Below are 20,417 nucleotides of genomic sequence, written 5' to 3'. Positions count from 1 at the left end.
AAACCTCCCATTAAATGAAACATTCAGTCAACACTTAGGGTAAAATGTCTGTTTATTGACAGTGACCCTCCTTTGGTAAACAAAAATATCTCGTAACAGTCAAATACCTTGTTATAAAGAATGAGATGTCATAAGTAAGGATTCCTTGGCTGTTTTACTAAACAGAAAACATTTAAAGGATTTTACTTTAACTATATATAGATACAATAAAGAATAAATACATTAAAAAAAGAACTTTCAAAGACAAAAAGATTTGTGAAAGGAACCTGGATATTTATCCCCATGGTGCAGAAATGAAAAAATAGAAAACTGATTTACCCAAAACAAGTTTTACGTACTAAAACACGTTTAATTCAATAATGCATCTTCCATTTTTATTTTCCTTCATTATATCGTTCAGATTCACTAATGTCATGTTGTCTTTTCTTTACCACTCATGATTTATTGCCAGTCAGCATCTAAACAACACTCAGCATCTCTGAGATGAATAATATACTACTTTGCCTTTTCTCATCAATAATCACAGCGCTGTAGAGAATATAAATACATACATACACACTGGTCATGTGTGTTCGAGTATAGGGAAAATAGGATAACAGAGGTAATGTCTTTCAAATTAACATCAAGTTTTCATCTGATAACTCTAAGGATCGTACTGATTGATGCTGAATATATTTAAAATATGTCAGAATGTGTCTTTGTATTATTGTTTTGTACATTCTTCTGAAAATTTTTACTTTTGGGTTGACGATGAGCAAAAAAGCAGACAAGATCCAAAACAAAAACCTTGAACATACTTCAGAAAGTCAGAACAGTTATGTGTGTGTGTGTGTGTGTGTGTGTGTGTGTGTGTGTGTGGTTAAGAGCTAAATAAACTAAAAATGACTAAACATGTCTAAAGATGTACAATATGTCACTTTTAAACCATCAAATCAATTTCTCAGCATGAATTAAAGTAAACATACTTTCTATGTGAATACAATATAATTAGGGCTGCAACTAATGATTATTTAAGTAATCGATTGTTCTATCAGTATTCTGATAGAACAATCTGATCAATTAATCTGGTTAAAAAATTGGCACATTGTCCATTTTTAATTTAATGACAGAAATCTTTTTTTTAATACAATATAAAAAATACATTAAAAGATGCAAATAAATAAGTAAAATAAATATTTTACTGCCTACAATGCAATAACATTCTTTTAGTTAAAGCTCGATCATTTGTAGCAAACGATGCTTCTGCAGCTAAAAAATACTTCTGCGCTTTCTACTTGACTTAACATCTGTACAGTGCAGCTATATCTTTACTTTTTGGATTAACCGATTCATAACTGGACAGCAAAAGGTGCTTAATAGATTTTTTTACACAATTTCAATCAGATGTAGCAAAAACTATGTCACTTGAGGAGATTTTTTTTTATCTTAAATGCAAAATGTATTAATTTTTTGTGCAGTGTACTGCTCTGAATATGTTGCTCTTTCAGCAAATGCCCTTTTTTGAGCCTGTTTACTCCAGGTAACGATTAATCGATTACTTGGCTGACGATTATTTGAATAATTGGTTAATCACAACTAATACGATTAATCGTTTCAGCCCTAATACTAAGTATTTACAGTTTGTTTATGATAAGATACATTTGCTCGCAGTCTCCTCTTGGGTCAAACGTCTGTCTGAAGCTACTTACTCTGATGTAACCTGGCTGTCGATCGATCATCGTTCTCTCGGCTGTTGAACAACGGAGGACTAAACAGCGGTGCAGTCACTGAGACCGAGTTCGAAGCTGAGTTGATATGAGTGCTGCTGCTTACTGCCGTTGAAGCAGAGGCTGCAGGATAGACCTGGACGTCAACAGCAACAGAGGTGAGGCCCAGAGAGACGTGGTGAGAGACGAGCAGAGGAGGACTGCCGTGTGAGATGCTGAGGCTGTGGTGGATTGGTGTGGCACAAGGCTCCGCGCTGCGCAGCGTCAGAGAGGAGTGCAGAGCGTCTTCTCGTCTGGAGGGCGGGGACGAGGAGCGAGAGGGTAAAGAGGATGGAGGGGGAAAGGCGTCCTGGCATGGGCTGTGGTTGTCCCCTGAGATGCTCGTCCAGTCCTCAGTGGACTGCAGCTGGATGCTGGGCTGTGACAAACTGCATCTTTTATCTTCCTCCAGCGATGAGTCAATCTAAAATATATGGAAGAAGATCAGGGCCATAAAAAAAAAAGAATTTTAACTTTAATCTCAGAATCAAAATTGTTTAAATTGTTTATGCACCATCAGGCAAATCCAGTCTTAAAACTAGAAAAAAAATTTACAAAATACATTTGGGACAGGCTAAAAAGTGAAGTCTTACAAATCCTATGGCAAGAAAGAAACAGTTATGTGATTATTTTTATATGCCAACAACATAATTAAGATACAGCTGAGAATGTTTGGTTATTTTCAATTTGATATAGACGGACACTAAATTAGATTTAGATTTAGAATTTAAAGTCAGAATTCTTTTTTTTATTATTATTGGTCCTAATCCTCTTCCATAGAAAAAGAGTAAACTGGATCCTTATAGATATCTTAAAAATGGGGGAAAAAAAGACAGAAAAAGAAATCCCCAAAAAGTTTTGATGATTTTGTTGAAGGGGAACTATTATGTTTCTGTATTTCCATTTGGGTCTCAACTGCTTCTAAAAACACAGAGCCGATTTTTGGCAATAAGTTAATACTTATTGGTGGTTAGAAAATTACCCGTTTCAAAAACCTCTTGATTGTTAAGCCACAATATGCCTCTTTCTAGCAACCCCAGTCACAAACAGCCCCTTACTTAGCAACCCAAGCGGAGCTCCAGCATGTTTGATCAGCTGGTTTCACCGCTGTATGCGCTGTACAATGGCTGCTGGAAAAGACAAGTGTTTTGTTGCTGACTTACTGTCCAGAAACCCCTTGCTGCATTTTTCTTCATTGTACAGGAGGCTCTACTTCTGCTTTTCAAAGATATATGGTTGTATAATTGCGCATCTGTTTGCAGCCATTTCCACATGCGAGTGTAAACATTGAGGTAGGGGGCGTGGCCAGCAGCAGATGCCCTAAAACATCTCATTATGGAAGGAGCTCAACATAGGCAGAACTGATCAGACTAAAACCTCATAATCTAAGAATGATTTTGAGTAAAAATTGTGAGGAACATGTTTTGTGCGGCCCATAGATCTATCCTGTTCAAGAAAGTTCCCTCTAATTTCCAAACCTAATGCTGATTAAATTAGTAAAATTAATTTCACATGTGTGATTTCAGACCTTGGTGTCAACAATGGGCTCAGGATGATTCTCCACAGTCACTGAGTGACCCACTGCGGGGTGGCAGGCATCTTGAATCTCCTCAAACGTTGGCTCCATCTGCACAATGACCAGGCTGGGCCCTGGAGGTCGGGCCCGTGTGTCTGACGTGTTGGGGCTCTGCTCGATCACGGTGACAGAGTCATCATCCTCAAAAGCTCTGTACACACAGACAGCTGATGTTTAAGTTATGTTACGTTTGTTTAAGATCCTCAGGACTGCCTTTTCCATATTTTTGTGTTCTGTAGTTTTATATTCACCTGTTTTCATACGTGTGTCCAGCAGCCTGGTGGTCAGCGTGTCTTTTTGGGACTCCAAGATTCCTTTGAGCTGCAAAGGATGTGGCTAACACTAAATTAAGAGGGTTTTTGTTAAGTTTGTTTAGACGATAAGCTAATTTAGCCAATTTTTTTCAACTTTAAAAAAAAAAAATGTAATAAATAACAGCCAAGTTGTTTATGATTAAATGACTTTGCCAGTAACAAGAGCTAAACGTTGAAAGTTGTTTTATTTAGCTGATTCAATGTTTTCCAAGTTTCACTTAGAGTATTAAAAAAGCTAGTTTAGCTAACTTGGCTAACTAAAGTGAGCTCGGTAATTGGGTTTTCCTGTTTCACATAAGATGTTTTGTTTTTTATTAGTATTCAATGTAACTTTTTAAAGCTATTTTGACTAGTTGGTTGGAAAAACTAAACAGGTGAAAAGCTTAGGTTTAGTTCATATTAGCTTACATTAAATAGGCTACGATAAATTAATTTTGATAAGTTTTTGGTAAAACAAAAACAGGGAAAAACGTAAAGAATTAATATTAAAATTGATTTAATATTAAAAGCACCTGGATGTTATTTAGCTTTAAGAGATTGTTAAACCTTTATGTGGAAAAAGTTGTTTAACCAGCTAAAGCTAAACGGGCTTTGCCAAGTCAGCTAGCTTTTCTTGGCTCATATAAAAACATGTTTATAAGTAGCTAGCAGTTTTTATTTGAAACTTATTTAGCTTTCTGTGACAAAGCAGAAATCTACCTACATTTAGAATGTTTTAGGATAAATAAATACATTTAGTTAATTCTCTTATTTCTTAACACAAGAGTATTAACATTTTCTGGGACATATTTTACATAATACTCCCTCCATGACTTTTAAAACATTAATGTTTGTTTCACATCAAGACAAGAGTTCAGCTTATCAACCTGTTAACTGTAAAGTATTGACAGCTTTGTAGGTAAAACAAAACTGGTTTTTTTTTTACATGTAACTGTCAGATATATCTTGTTGCTGAGTCAAAACACAGAATTGAAAGTGAGAAAAATTTTGAATGACAAAGTTAATCTCCAGACATAAATCTGTCTTGAAACCTTTTTATTTAAAAATAATTTAAAGGATTATTGTTTTAGTACATATGTGCATGTATTGCAAATCACTAATACAATTTAATCAATTTTAAGTTAATATTTTTCTACTCTTGGCATTTGAAATAATGCTTCCTGTCTTTTGACATGTAAACACAACGATTTCAATGTGTTGTGAATGTACGGAAACTGGTCTTGATCCGCTAGTTTTGTGAAAAAATCTTCATTTTTCAGCCAACCAGGACAATCAGAAAATAAAATAATGTGCTACCTGCTCGACCCGGAGGTAAAGGTTCGTTCTTCTGGACGACTGAATAAAAAGTGACGGTTATGAAGATAAAAGCCAGGGATATGCCGACTCCAACCACAATGGGGATGTCGTGTTTCTCAAGAGCAGGCAGCCATGATGGCGACTGTTGTGTTCCTCTGGGAGAAAATAAAAATTAGACTTCTCACACAAAAAGCAACTACAATAATTTGATACATTTTAAACTGATCTGGCACTTTTTAGCTTATGTTTACAGGAAGTAAACATTTCTTGTAATCTTTGATAATGGTTTTAAATTAAGAGTACTCTAAGCGTTCGATAAGTGTTTTAAATATTTTCCTTGGCTGCGTTTACTTCTCTGTTTTACCTGCTATGCTAAGCACTTTTTGAAGTGTGTTTCTGAAAAATAAGGAATGCAGCTGAAGGAACTGTCATAAAAATGAGTAAAAAAACATCAAAAATTGAGGGAAAAGTGGAAAACTATTATTCAAGACCATTTACTTCTATAGATTTGATTTTTATCAAAAGATTAAAAGTAAGCTGCTCATTTCACCCACATGGGATCGTTGCTGGTCATTGGGGACTGGGAGGTGTTCCTCTTTTTCCAGTCTGTCAGCTTTGTGCTGTTGGATGGTCGATCTTTCTGCGTGGAGTTCAACCAGTACACATGACTGGTGTTTACTGGGTCTGATACTGGGTGGTGCTGTTGAGATGATCCAGGATTTAACGTTGCTGCTGTGGGTCGATCGTCAAACTGTAATGGCGGAGGTTTGGTGATTAAAGATGGTGGAAGCTGCATGTCGGGGCTTTCAAGATGAAACTTTGGGAGAAAACTCATTGGTGTGGCAGGCCGGTGAGTTGTTTGTTGGGGAGAAGCTGAAAAGAGCAAAGCAGTTGGTTTATTTGGAGGAATGTGTGACGATGTCTCATTTTTGGAGAGGATATTCCTTTGGTGGAAAGAATGAGGTTTCAAATGATATGATTCGCCTTCTGGAGTAACTTGCACTGAGGGTTTAATTTTAATCTGGGAAACAGAAATCTGTGTTGGTACTGGTGTTTCTGACCCCATCAGTTTGTCTTCTAGATTTACTGGAGACTCATTATTTTCTGTAGATTGCAGAAATTGATGTGGTGACGTCGATGTCGGACTGAAACCCTGACTGGTAGCTGCCGGCGTTGAACTGAGGGGTCGACTAGTGGAAGTTAAATGTTGATCCTTTTCCAGAGGAAGTTTGGGGTTGAGATGTCCTGACAGGAAGTTTGGATGCGGCGGAGGAGGCAATATTGGAGGCTGCATCTGTGTAACAGCAAGCTGCTGGGCTGGATGAGTCACTTCCTCCAAAATCTGATCAGGTCTCGACGGCGGCGCCTTTAACTCAGCTGGGAATGTTCTTGAAAAAGCTGGAGACGTGGTCGTGTTGCTGCAGCTGAAACCTGGAAATGTGCAGAAAAATGTTTCTCTTTTATTGATATGTGAGATATAATTAATCATGAAGGAAATGTCCTTCATTGAGCTCGTCTATTGTTCACCTGTTTGTTTTTATTGAAGTAAAAAGTTTTGTTTTTAATACTGATTGGAAAAAAATAAGAAATATCAGATTCTCAAAGCAGTAATCATGCATCAATAAGATATAATATGGTTGCCAAAGCTTTTATAACAAGTTTATAAACAATTCTTGCAAACTTTAAGGAGTGATATATGGAAAATGTAAGTACACTATAAAAACATCAAACATCAATGCTAAAATACCAGCAGCTGTGGCAGAATTTTACCATATCAATATGGATTTTAATGTGTTTGTACAGTAAAATCCGTAAATATAAATTTTACCACATTTATACAGTAAAATTGGCAACCACAGCTGACTTTTTTTTAATAGTATACTTTTGGTTTAGTATGCTTGAAATTTGACAAAGCTAACTTAAAAGTAACTTTTCACCAAAATATATAAGCTTGTTTTTAATCAATTTGTGAATATAGACAGAAAAGTGCAAGTTCCATTTTTTCACATTTTTCCTGTTTTAAGTGAAAACAAATCTGACAGTGGAAGTTGTACTCTTTGCATCTTTATTCAAGAATTAGTCAAACTTAACACAAGCTTATTTAACTTGCTGAAAAGTTACTTTTAAGACAGTTTTGTCTTAAGGTGGACCACAATGGTTGCACTAAAACCTAGACCAAAAATACTGGGTAAGATTTTGTGTTTTGCAGATGGTTTAATGCATGTGCTGTTTTTTTTGTCAACACCCTGCTCACCTGAGAGAGACTAGAGTTTGATCCTGGTTGTCAGTTTTATGCTTATAAACATTTTTATTTAATTCTTTAGGGTCACTGCAGGCTGGAATCTGATCAAGCTGCAGCCTTTTGATTCTTTGTCATAAAATTAAAGTTATTCAGTCTAAAGGAAACTGGATTTCTTGCTCTGTTTAGCCTTTAAACTGAGAGACGAGCATGATATGATTTGTAACAACTTTAGTTTAAAAGAATTTGAAAAATTGAAGTTAAAAATCAAGGAAAAAACCCTTTGCAAGTTGAGGTCTTTAAAATCTCGAAGGAATGTTTTGTCTCTGAATCGTAACTATTCAAAAAGATTAACTTCACACCCATATAAAACACCACAAGCTGAAAATCGTGCAAAAACAGAAGTAGTTACTGTTGCCTACAGAGCTGTAAAAGTTTTTCTGCAAACACGTACATGTTGTTAACTTTTGCTGAGCCATCAGATGGGGATGATGAGCTGGTCGAAGGTTCTGCTCAGCTGAAACATGATGATCCTCGCTAACATTAGAGCTCTTAAAAATAACAAAACAAAGGATTTCATGAGAGCAAATTCATCTGATGCTGAAACATCATTAACCACAAATGTATTAAATGGATGAAATGCCACAAATGTCACAAATGTTGCATGTGAAAGTGATAAATAATGAAATGTTGCCATTTATGAAGCTCTGCTGAGAACTGAAATGATGCATGAAAAGCAATGATTTTCCACACAAGCCTGAGGAAAAGTTTTCACATCTTTACTCACAGCAGACAGAACCAGTTTTGTCTGTTTGTCTTTAGAAGCAGGATGATCTTCAGCTTAGCAACAAAAACAGCATCAAGGAGAATCAGAAACTCGCGCAGAAATCCATCTTCAGCTCACTTATTTTTGAAGAGTTAATCTGATGTTCAGTTGCACATTTAATAGTAAACATTTAGATAGTTTATTTGATCCAAATCACACAAAAATAATAATAATAGTCCATCAACGCTCCAACTGCAACCAATGAGATTCAAAACCAAGTCAAAGAGAAATAATTTATGTGTTGTATTGATTGACCCTTCAGTGTTAATTACAAATGAAGGATTTTCACTCTTTGTAGCTTTAGTATAAGAAATATTTACATAATCAATAGTTAAATAGAACAAGAGAAGAAAAAACCCCAGAAGTAATTAAATCACCAATATGAAAGTTTCAGATTTCAGGTAAAGCTTTGAATCATTCTCTATTTCAATTCCCTTTTAATCTGTTTTAACTGCTGCCTTTTCATTCACATATAATTGTGCGAATTGTAATTATGAAAATACATTTTCATAATTTATTTTCATAATAAATTATGAACATGTATAATTTATTATGAAAATGTTAATGTTTATGGAATTTTAATGTTTCTATTAAAATTCCATGTTTAATGGAAACATGGAAACTTTTGACAAAACATTTTTGGATAAAAGGTTTTTGTGCTGGGATGAGGTCGTTTTTCAGCTGCGTCAAAATATGTGTATTTCAATAAAACTTTTTTTAATCACTTGATTCATGTGACCAACAGCAGGATGTTACTACTGGCTGAAAAGACGAAAAAGACGACAGGAAGTAGTAGGAGGATGAGGCGCTGCATGTTTTTTTTCTGACTTATCGAGTGAACAAACTTATTCACGTGATTTTAATTGCGTTTCTCATTTAATGGAAACACTGCAATTGCAAAATTTATTTTTTTCGACATAACGACATATAGTTTTGCGCACATTTGTAATGGAAAGGACGAGGAATAAACACACCTGTGACAGCGAGGACTGCGTGTTTCTGATGGCGTCCAGCTCTGTTCTCAGCAGTACAGACGAACTCTCCTGCATCCGAATGCTGAATTCTGGAAATGTGCAGGGCTCCACTTTCTGCATCAGGTCAAGCAGAGCTGACATGTAGTTACATCCAGGCTGAACCAGTTCACATGCAGGACTCACCGTCAACATGTCTGGTTTCAGTGCGGCTGATGGGAGAACGAGTCTCCGCTCTGGTCCAGCTGTATGTGATGGGCTGAACCCCAACGGCTCGGCAGGGCAGAACCTCTGATGATCCGACGGTGCTGCTCACTCTGCTTACAAAAGTCACAATAATGGGACTCACTGGAAATAAGAAAAAAAAAAGAAAAATCCATTATGTACATACAACTACTCCGAGTATAATTGCCCAAACAAAACATGTAATATTTTGAGGAATTTGTTATTTAATGTCCATGTTTGACTAATTTATCTTTTCTTCTCCAATGTGAGCTGTAGTGGAATAGTTAATTAAAGAGATAAATCCTGAATATGTAACGATTAGGGCTGAAACTATTAAAACAATTAATCATGATGAGTCAATTATTCAAATACTTGTCAACTATTTTAGTAATCGATTAATCGTTACCTGGAATATAAAGACTCATAAAAGGCCATTTGGTGAAAGAACAACATACTCAGAGCATTAATTAAGCAAGAACTGCACAAAAATGTATATTTTATGCATTTTAAGACAAGATGAAGATGAATTGATTATTGATTTGTGGCTAAGTGTGCTTCATACCCAGAAAAAGATTTATTTAGTTTATTGTGTCACAACATCATCATGAATGTATACTTGACTTATCTTGGATCCAAGAACCTACGTTAGATATAAATTCAGTACTTTTTAAATATAAATATAAAGTAAGCGTCACCAGCAACTCTCAGCAGGGCTGTGCTGTGGCTTCTTCCCAAAATGTTGGAGGCTTCACACACGTAGACGGCCTCATCGTAGATCCTGGCTGACTGGATGTAGAGCGTAGCATTTCTCTGTCTGGATGAGAGAGGCACACGGTACGAATGAACTCAATTAATAAGAAATTATATTTTTTGCATACGCAAGCACTGGATATAAAGTTAGAGAAAAAGCAGATCAACACTGTAGAAGACAGCTTTAGGTTTGCTTCCTTGAACAGGTTGGGACAGATCTATGGGTTACACAATGCATGTTCATTCGATATTTTGCACAGATTCATCCTTAGATAATGAGATTTTAGTGCCATGAGATGTTTTTGGGCCTCTTGTCATTTTACATCAAAAATAAGCTGCTGATGGCCACGTCCCCAAACTCAACATTTACACTCATCTGAAAGTGGATGAAATAAAATATACAATCATACAACCGTACATCTTTGAAAAGCAGAAGTAGAGCCTCCTGCACAACCAACAAAAATACAGAGAGTGGTTTCTAGATGGTAAGTCAACAAAACACTTCTCTTTTCTAGCAGCCATTGTACAGCGCATATAGCGGTAAAACTAGCTGACCCAAAGTGCTGGATCGCTGCTTGGGTTGCCAGATTACAGTACAGTTCCTGGACATTTTGGAAATGGCTCATATTTCAGATAGTAAAAAAAAACATTAACTTATTGCCAAGAAATGAGTGGGTGTTTTCTAGAAGCAGTAGGGACCCAAAAAGGAAGTACAGAATATACAAAATATGCATAACAGGTTCCCTTTAAAAACATGGAAAAACAAGAAACTTGTGTTCTTTGCGAGAATAAAACAAAAGATGAAAGATTTTTAAAGAGTATTGCTTTTTAAAATTTTTGTTAAGTGTTTTATTCAATACCAACATGGCGACCTACCCGAGTGCAACCTTCCCTCCGGTTTGCTTGGAGTGCCCTCTTTTCATCCAGCTGATGGAGGGCAAAGGATGACCGGACGCCTCACACTCCAACACTACTGGGGCTCCCACAGGAACCATCAATACTGTGGGCCACAATTTCACTAAAGGAGGGGCTACAGGAAGAAAGAGAAAGAAGAAATAAAATTTTCTGAAACCCAAACTCATTTTTTTCATGCTACTCTGGAAAAACACAAAATCTTACCAAGTATTTTGGTCTAGTTTCTAGTCCAAATATTTTAGTTCACTTTGAAGTAAGAGAACTTGCTTTCAGAATGAGCTGTTTTAGGGCCTCTTGTCATGTTAAGTCCCTATTATTTGCTGAAAAGTTACTTGTAAATTAGTTTTGTCTCGTTTCAAGGGTACTTGCACTAGAACAGAAACACTTGTTAAGATTTTGTGGTTTTTTTGCCCTGCAGTCTGGGGCAGCATGTGTAGTTTTGTGTTTTTCCCACACCCAGCACAGTCAGAGTCGCTCTTCTAGAAGTGAGGAATCTTTGGAGATGAGAGTTTGACGCCCTGCAGAAGTAAATGCCACCATCATGCTCCTGTACGCTGAAGGAGAAGCATGAAAAATGCAGTAAGTTTTGCTAGAGTGGAAGATATTATAGTTATCTACCCAATTATATGTGTTTTAGAAGAGAGACCTGTGAAAGAAGAGGTCTCCGCTGGGTAACACAGTCATGTTTACTGCTGGAGAGAGAAGCTGGTTGCCTTTGAACCAGGACACATCAGCTTCTGGTCGACTGTATGGAGGTCTGCAGGTGAGCGTGACGTTTTCTCCTCTCCTGACAATCAGGCTTGAGGGCTGCTGCACAAAACTCCAATGCATGTCTGAAAACACATGACTGCATGCTCAAATGTGTGACTGTGTCTGCTTTTGGTAAATTTTGTTAAAATTCAAAGTACCAGCGAGAAGCAGGAAAGCTGACTGTGACTTGATAGTCTCCTCCTGGTTTGATGCTTCACAGTGATACCAGCCCTCGTCCTGCTTTGTCACATTTCTAATACAAACACAAAGGAAGCTTTAGTTTTCAGCAGATAAAAACTCAAATTCAAAGATTCAAAATCTTCAGTTTTTGTCTTAGTTCTCATACTGATGGGATTTACTGAGGTTGCTAAGATCTTTAAAAACAGAACTCATGAAAATGTAATCAAAGAACTGTTTGCAAAGCTGCAGTAAACTCAAAAATAAACACTAACGTTCACTATACGAAAATAAAGACTGATGTTGAGCTTTGTGGGTTTGTAAATGGCAGAACTTTTATTAAAATACAACTAAAATTTTCATCAAGATTAAGACCAGATGAAAGGAACTGTAGATTTAAACAATATAATCCCTATCATTAATATTTCAACCTATACATTCTGTAATTTTAACAAATTAAGAAACTACAGTGTGTACAAATATATATTATGACAGCATATTTTCACTGATTTGATTCATAATTTTCATTAAAAAAAGTTTGTAAGGAGATTTTAATATGCTCATTTCAGGTGTTTTAGGGCCTCTTGTCACTTTAAATCCAAATAAACTGCTGCTGGCCACTCCCCTAATTCAATGTTTACACTCGCACGTGAAAATGGCTGAAAAGCATCAGTAGCGCCTCCTGTAGAATGCAGCAAGTTTGTCTTTTCCAGCAGCACATACAGCAGTAAAACCAGCTGACCAACCGTGCTGGAGCTCCGCTAAGGTTGCTAGGTGATGGGCTGGGCTCAGCCGGGGTTGCTAGGTAACGGCTTGTAACTTAACAATGAGGAGGTTGTTGAAGCAGCTTATTTTCCAGACGCCAAAAAAGCATAAACTTATTGCCAGAATTATTTCTAAGCCCTTAGGTTGTTTTTAAAATCAGTTGAGGCCCAAACTGAAGCATTAAAATGTACAAATGTGAATTTTTCATAATAGGTTCCTTTTAAAACATGTGTGAAACTCAGTTTCATTTTGGGCCATATCAATACTCTGAATGTTCTTAGAGGGTCGGTTGTGCCAGAATGCATTGATAAAACCCAATAAACTGTTAAAATAGTAATAAATAGCTGTCACTCCAGGATTTTGATTGTTTTTGTGTTTTTTTTTTGTAATCAAAATCACAGATCTTGTGGTACTAATTTAGAAATATTTGTAAGGAATTTTTATATTTGCTCCAATGTAAGATTTTAAATGTGACGTTTTATTCCTCGCTGTATCGGTTACAGACTACAATCAAGTAAGGCGGAGGCAGCAGTCAATTAAACCCAATGTTTCTGACCAATTTTGAGAAAAACGTTTTCAATAAAATCTGAAAAATGTGGCGATCTGTTGATTTTGTTAGAATTTAGCAGATTTGTAAAAAACTGCTGGGACTTAATGATGTCATTTGGAGTCTAGAGGGCCACATAAAAAGCTACAGCTGGCCAGATTTGGCCCCTGGGTCTTGAGTTTGACACGTGCTTTAAAACTACAGGAGAAAAGAAACCGAATGTTTCCCTGCTGTCCTGTGGGAAACAGTGTCTGACCTCAGTATGAGCAGCTGCCCATTGTTCAGGAGGCTGAATGCGGCCGAGCAGTTCGACAGGAGGCAGCCGTCTTTGAACCAGTGCACCATGGGAACAGGGAAGCCACGGACTGTGCACTGCATGGAGACCTCAGTTCCCATGGTAACCGTGATGTTGTCAGGGCCCTGGATGAGCTTGAGACGCAGAGGAACACCTACCGCACAGACGGAGTTTGTCATAAATGCTGTGGGTTAACCACAGCATTTATTTATTTAATGTTTGAAAGCGTTTGTTCTCACCTTCCACAGTTAGCTTAGCTGGTTTACTCCTCCTGCTGATGTTCAGCAGAGAGTTGTGTGCGACACAAACGTACATCCCATCATCCTGTAATGTTACATTGAAAAGGTGCAGCGTGCCTGAAGTTTTCTTCTGTTGTCCTCCTCCATATTCCCCCTTAGCAGGAAAGAAATCAGAAAACTTTGTTAAATTATCAGAAAACTTACACTTTTGCCGTTATTTAAATGTTATTTTTCTCTGCGCCTCTTTCCAAGCTACCAAATACTTCAGATTTCAAAATAAGCAATTCTACCTATTAAATATTTAAGACTGATTGAGAAAGTAGCAGGTAAAGCAAACACATTCTGACAATGATTCATATAAACGTATTCAGCTTTTTGTGCTGATACAAATACGATGATAAATCGGCGTAAAAATCCTGAGCAAAAGAAAAACATCAAAAGAAGAGAACAAGGATGAAGATACAAAAAGATAAATAAGTTTTTTATCACTTAATAGAGGTGTTAAGCAGAGAGTTTATCAGAAGCAATAGATTCAGAATATGACCTTGTTGACTGAATTTGGCTTTTATTAATTGAGGGAGTTTTAGAAATAAAGATAATTGACATCATTAGCATCATTGAAAGTAATTGAGAAGGCATTAAAACTATCAAACTATTCAGTCAGAGTTTATCAGGAGTTTTTAAACAGACTGCAGATAAATTAAAATGTTAAAAGTTTAGACAGATCTTAGAAGTAGAGGATCAAAATAAAACTTTTTTTTTTCCTGAAAAAGAATCTGTTTAATGTCTCTCTAAGCAATCCATTAGGATTTATGAATTAAAATGTTCTGTTTTGACCTGCCTCACCTGAAACTGTCTGCCTCTTGTGGCTATCCGTCCGTCTTTGAGCCATGAGACGTTTGCTGCAGGCGAACTTTCTCCAGACACACACTGCAGGAAAACAGCCTCTCCTTCTTTCACAGTCTGGTCCTGAGGACTAAAGAAAACATCCTCCAAACCTGGAAACCAGAAACATTAGAGACACATTTCACAGATATTAAATCCAGTTATCACTCAGAAATGTAGCTGCGTGGCCCCTGCTCCCTGTCGGATCCTTGTCATGTGTCGTGTTTTGTCTACGCTGCCTCTGGTTCAGTCGTGTATTAGTCTGCAGTTGCTAGCAGGGTCTGAGCTCCTAGCCTCACTGCTCACCTGTGCTGCCTGGATTTTGTGTTTCTCTTCATTAAAACCGTCATTTTCACCAGTCCCAGTGTCCACCACGTCCATCATTCACCACAATAACCACAGTTAATTACAATAAGAAACATCCAGTGGTAACAATAAAGCATAAATTCATGCACAGTGACATCTGTGGATGCCTTTTGTTAAAAATACAAACCAAAAGGAGTCGACACTTTCTGACTAGCAATCCTTTCTCAGAGCAGTATTTATAACTTCTGCTAAAATATTTTCTCACAGCTAAAAATTGTTTTCTACATAATATATATTTAGTTTTTACTATCATTGTTATTATATGGTGCAAGAACCTTATGATGCAAACTAAAGCTGTTACAAGTCTTATGGATAGTTCAATATTTATGATGCATTTTGCATCTTAGTGAATGCAATGTGTTGCTGAAGAATTATTTAAATGCTTTGTCCTGGACATAAACATGCATAAAATCAAAAGAAACAGAATTAAAAGGTAAAAGTCGTTTCTGAACCAATATCAATCTTTCCAAGTTGAGAAAACTTTTCCTGCATCGTCTTAATTCTTTAAAGATGATATTTCAGTTAAATTTGTTTGCTGTTTGTTAATTGTGGGTTCGCAAAATAACATCATTGTGCACTCCTCAAATCCAAACTGGGATAGATATATTAAAAATAGGTTTTGTAAATACAATGCATTATTATAATTAAAGTCAGATTTGGTGAATAATGTGAAAGAGAAGCCTGCAGGACTCACCCAGATGAGATGCGACTGCCGAGCCAAACAGGATGAGCGAGCAGACCAGGGAAGTCATCTGTGACAACAAACAGATGGAGACACAGACCTGCATCCTACTGCAGAGCTCCATCAGAAGCAGGAAACCAACATGCAGCTTCATCCATGGTGCCAGTCTGTGATGTGCACATAAAAGTAAAGTGCATCTTCTTAAATATTTTCATGCAAACTGATGCATATTGAGTCCTGCATAGTGTTTTGTATTATTCTGATAATAAGACTCCAAGCAGGCAGCAACTATATAAATATCCGTCACTTTATCTCCTTAAGTAAGTGAAATGTCTCTGAACAGAGGTCTAGTTTTTGATCAGTTTCCAGTAAATGTATTCAGCAGATGAATTTAACATAATTCACTCCCCGCCTCTTGTTCTCTTGAGCCCTCCCTTGTCGCTTTGCTTCGTTCCTCTTTTGGTTGTGAGTCTGTGTGGCACCACGGCGAGCTCAGCTTTGTCCTCTTTAGTCCCTTGAATGGGCACAGCCTCTTTATAGAGCTCACACGGTGGCCCTCCACTCAATGAAAGTGACATGAAAAGAGGCTGCGCAGCTTTGTACTGTGAAGATCAGTTATTGGCCCCTGCGAGGACAGCTACCCGTCTGATCGGTCGCGCTTTCATCGAAGGGTCTGATCCCTTTTAGTTTGAACCTGACACAAATTTTTGGTTTTGCACTGATGAAGTTGCAAAAAAGTTCTACATAAGTAAATACTTATGACAGTGGTCAACAGCCAAAATAATTGTCTGGGGTTTTGTGCTGAATCCAAAAATCACATTGGTTTTGCTCAATCAGGTCATTATATAAAACATCCAGTGGCAACAATGATGTTGACTATGAATGCAACATAAGCATCAAAATGCATGACTTGTTCTCACATGGATCTGTTTCCTGAGAATCTGGGATCAATGAGTGATGAGCAGAAGGAGAGACTCCATCAGGACATAACAGAAATGGAGATGTAATGTTCAAGTCACATGTACTTACCCCTTATCAGTGTTTACTATTCAGCTTAAATACAAGTTTGTAACATTTAATTAATACACTCTGTTAGAAAACCTTGTGTGGATTTGGATTTAATTCTTTTAGATCTGTGTTTATCTTTCCTTTTGAAGATATTTTCATACCTCTATTTGTGTTAATTAGTCTCTCCGTCCCTTAGTTTATCTGACTTCCTCCTGCCACGGCTGTTTTGTTTTACTTCTGTTTGTATTTTAATGCTTTGTGTTTTTGTTTCAGTTTTGCACTGGATTTCATTTAGGCATATCAGAGTAGAGGGGGTTAAACACAAATGTATAATTTGTGCTTAAATTATACAGTATAATTTTCCCTCCATGTCAAACATATTTGTGCTGGTTGGTTACATAAAAGCCAAATAGAATAAACCAAAGTTTGTGATTTTAATGTTAAAAAATATGTAAAAATTTAAAAACCTGCATGTTTTTCTTTTATTAAACCATTAGATTCTGTAATTATTCGGCAAATCAGTGAACAAAACTGTTGTGCTATGTCGTGCTATATCACTCCATGCCACTAGGTGGAGCCGAAGACGAGAAGTAGATGAGAAACGGTAAGAAGAGTAAGAATGATTACGGCAGTGTTGCAAAATACATGACGGTACTGTGCTCCCTTAACATCATAATATCAGGTTCTTCAAGTCGATTTTATCAATGTACAAAATATCGTAAAAATTTACAATCGTCTGTGATTTAAAAAAATAATCAGTGTTTGTTTATACTGCTGCATGTTTATTCTAACACAAAACCAGTTAATGTTGCAGTCAATCCAAGTAGCATTAGTCTGCAACCTTTCGGCTCCAATTTCTGCAAACCTTTTCCGCCTTTAAAAGAAATATTTTCAGGGAACAAAACAGGAATCCTGTCTGGACATACTTGACCCGGTAAAAGAAAACATTATCAATACAGAACTAATGTTATTCTCGATTGCTAAGCTATGAGTGAATTGCTCCGTGGGTTTCCTGTAGAGCCAGCGGCTGCTTGTACTGACACAATACTAAGAGCTTGTGGGTGTTTTTATTTGTTTGACTACGAAGGCTCACAGCAGATCATTTACACTGTTTAGCATGTCATTGAAGAGGTTTTTAGCCTTGAATGATTGTTTCCTTGAATGTTTTCCACATTTTCTCACGTCACTCCAACAAATTTTAGTGTCATTACAGACAAGGGGAAAATATTATACAAGTAAAACTTGTTTGCACAAATCTTTTTAACTCTGATGCCCCTAAATACTAAAGTTATTAATCTCTGATACCTCTGCTGAGAAAACCTCAGAGGTTTCTTTGAGAACATTACCAAACAAACAGCATCAGAAACACTGGAGACAATTCAGGAAAAAAGTTATCAAAATGATTAGCACAGAGTTGGATTATAAAACAGAAGCCAAACTTTAAGCAGAGAAATGTTCAATTCATCATCTGAAAATAAAAAAAATTATGACACAACTGCAAACCTAAAAAGACATGGCTGTCCAACTAAAGCTCTGGTCAAAAGAAGCCAAAACTCAATATGCAAAATGTTTAGTGGTAAAAGCAAAATTAGCTACAGAAGCTGAAAGTGGACGTTTTCAGTATATACTTTTTCTCAATGGTTTTCTCGAGATCGTTAATCTCAAGAAAACAAAGTTTGTTTTCTTAAACTCAAGTTTAGCTGACGCTATTGAAGGAAGGAATCAACTTTGTTTTCTCAAGATTGTTTTATTATTTAGAGAAAACGTTGGGATAAAGAATACGCGGAAATGTTCGCTCTCAGATTCTGTAACTAGCAATGTACGTCACAAATGAAAAAATACAGAAATGGAACCCTTTAGATGAGGGATATTTGATTGTTTTTAATCATGTGAACCTAAAAACTGATCTCAAATGTTCATCAGCTTTGTAGTTTAAAGCCACTTATTCTTATATTTGTTTTAGTCAAAATAAGAACCATCCACAGCACAATATTGCATTAATAAACACTACATAGGTTCTAATTATTGATTAGAAATCAGGAGAGTAGATTGATCTTTGTTAATCCATCAATAATTGATGCTTGGACTGTGTTCACATAAATGTAGGCTAATGGAAGCTAAAGTCACAGCACTCTCAATCCATCTATGACGGGAATGTGGAGCAGTTTCCAAAAGTGAGATAATTTAAATTTAACTAAAGCTTCAGAAAAGACCATCTTAGTTAGAGATCTGCTCTCCTGACCATTTTTCTTTCTTTTCCAAGAGTTCAGCCAATGTTTATATTGTACTTTTGGTTTTTAGTGTTGAGATTCCCAGATTTGCTGACAATTGGTGTCATTATGCATGCTAGCAGAATAAGCTGAAATGTTGACATTTTAATATTACACATTTAGGATGTTTTGACGCTAAAATATTGCAGAGAAAATACAAACAGAGCTGTCAGAGCAGTAGCTTCTGGTTTTCTCACTCACATGGCTGCAGACAGCGTGCTACTACAGCCAGATGAAATCCTTGCAAATGTAAATTAGTTCAGCATAATCAAATGGAAATGAAAGTACAATTGTGTCAATTTATAATCTATGCAGGGAGGGTTATTTTAATGAAGAACAGCAGACATGGTTGGTGAAATGTTACATCAGCAGCAAGAATGGAAATATTGTTAAAAGTTAGCAGTTTATCGCAGAGATGTGAAGAACATTAAAGGAAACAGCAACATAAATTTTCATCAGTAGTAGACTGAGTCAATAAATGTCTGCTGAACCAGTCAAGTCAGAGGTGATTTTTGGACTTTTCATAAGAATTGATCACTTTTATTTGGTGTAATTTTTACTTTTTTTGTTATTATTTTTAGTTTAATGAAGCTACATAGTACAAGAGTTTCTCTATTGAAAAGTCGTATGTGGTTGTTTCAAACAAATCAAAAACAAAACAATACAAATACAAAACATTTGGGCTGCATTTAGTTGTGTCTGCTGTCTTCTACACTTTAGGTAAAATAAATTGTATATTTTGAACCTAAATGTGTGAGTTTGTGAAAGAAAAGCTTATAGTGTTAACTTTTTATTAATTTTATCAAACCTTCAAGAATTGACTAAACTAGAGTTTTAAGGTTAGCACTTAAAAAAGCTGAAAGAAGAAGAAGTCAGGAGTRGGAACTATTTCCCAGAGTTTTTGAATCCTGTGTGGCACCATGAGTGAAATGGAAGTGAAGTCCTTAAACATTACAATTTAGTAAATTGTTAATATTGAGTACAGTCTGAGTCTACTGTAATTTACACTGTCAGTATAGTGTCTAAATTCTTACATACTTGTTATGTGCTTCGGGCACATTATCATTTTTGTCTATTCCTTTTCCTTGTTTTCTTATAGACTTTAGTTGAATGACCTTTTGTTAATCTATTTTGGAGTTTGGATAATTCCTTTTTGGTCATTTAATTACGTTAATTTGTGGCGCTGTTGGTCCGCCTATAAATAGGCTGGCTTTCGGCATGTTGACGAATCCCGCCATCTTCCTGCCTGAGCTCCGCCTTTTCCACCCGCTTCCGCTCGCTCCACCAGTCGCTGTGGGCCGCAGCTGACTTTCCAGCCTGCCATGTGGTATTTCTGTTAGMCTTTGGTTGCTATTCTTGTGATTTTGGCCTGGTGGGACCGGTTGTCCTGTTTTCGATCTTTCTTTTCATTAGATTCTTTTTTGATTTAGTCCGGTACCAGTAGGGGCTTCGACGGCCCTGTATAGGGTTGGCCCCCTGCTGTACCGTTTTGTTCTGTTTGATCGGCTCACCAGGTCCAACTTTCTGTTAATACTTTTGGGGTTTTGTTTTTCTTTACTTTTGGGAGACGGGATCT

The 20,417-nt window shown here is 36.6% G+C and overlaps 1 protein-coding gene across 2 annotated transcripts; it reads right to left on the bottom strand.

Moving 5' to 3' along the window:
* Nucleotides 1-1,115: 1,115 nt before the first annotated feature.
* Nucleotides 1,116-16,387, bottom strand: LOC103469905 (hemicentin-2). Of its 2 annotated transcripts, none has more exons than XM_017306489.1 (18): nt 15,576-16,387; nt 14,477-14,628; nt 13,631-13,784; nt 13,353-13,545; nt 11,766-11,860; nt 11,504-11,690; nt 11,314-11,411; nt 10,819-10,972; nt 9,888-10,006; nt 9,154-9,315; nt 8,971-9,084; nt 7,958-8,010; nt 7,625-7,721; nt 5,486-6,362; nt 4,932-5,086; nt 3,573-3,663; nt 3,274-3,472; nt 1,116-2,169 (listed from the first exon to the last, which is right to left on the bottom strand). In XM_017306489.1, exons 1-18 carry the CDS (start codon nt 15,715-15,717, stop codon nt 1,681-1,683), a joined length of 3,531 nt encoding a protein of 1,176 aa, XP_017161978.1. In that variant the 5' UTR covers nt 15,718-16,387; the 3' UTR covers nt 1,116-1,680. The 2 variants fall into 2 exon arrangements, with proteins under 2 accessions (XP_017161978.1, XP_017161979.1); XM_017306490.1 differs by having other exon boundaries at nt 3,573-3,642.
* Between the last annotated feature and the right edge of the window lie 4,030 nt (nt 16,388-20,417).

Source organism: Poecilia reticulata, linkage group LG9 (assembly GCF_000633615.1).
Source record: "Poecilia reticulata strain Guanapo linkage group LG9, Guppy_female_1.0+MT, whole genome shotgun sequence".
In the NCBI taxonomy this organism is placed as follows: Eukaryota; Metazoa; Chordata; class Actinopteri; order Cyprinodontiformes; family Poeciliidae; genus Poecilia; species Poecilia reticulata.
The sequence above is the reverse complement of the archived record's forward strand: the minus strand, read 5'-3'. Positions and strand labels throughout refer to the sequence as shown.

Coding starts and splice junctions, on each gene's coding strand:
- LOC103469905 (XM_017306489.1), bottom strand. CDS start 15,717: ATGAAGCTGCATGTTGGTTTCCTGCTTCTGATGGAGCTCTGCAGTAGG. Junction 11,412..11,503: donor GGAGACCTCTTCTTTCACAG/GTCTCTCTTCTA, acceptor CTTCTCCTTCAG/CGTACAGGAGCATGATGGTG. Junction 6,363..7,624: donor TCAGCAAAAGTTAACAACAT/GTACGTGTTTGC, acceptor GCACATTTCCAG/GTTTCAGCTGCAGCAACACG.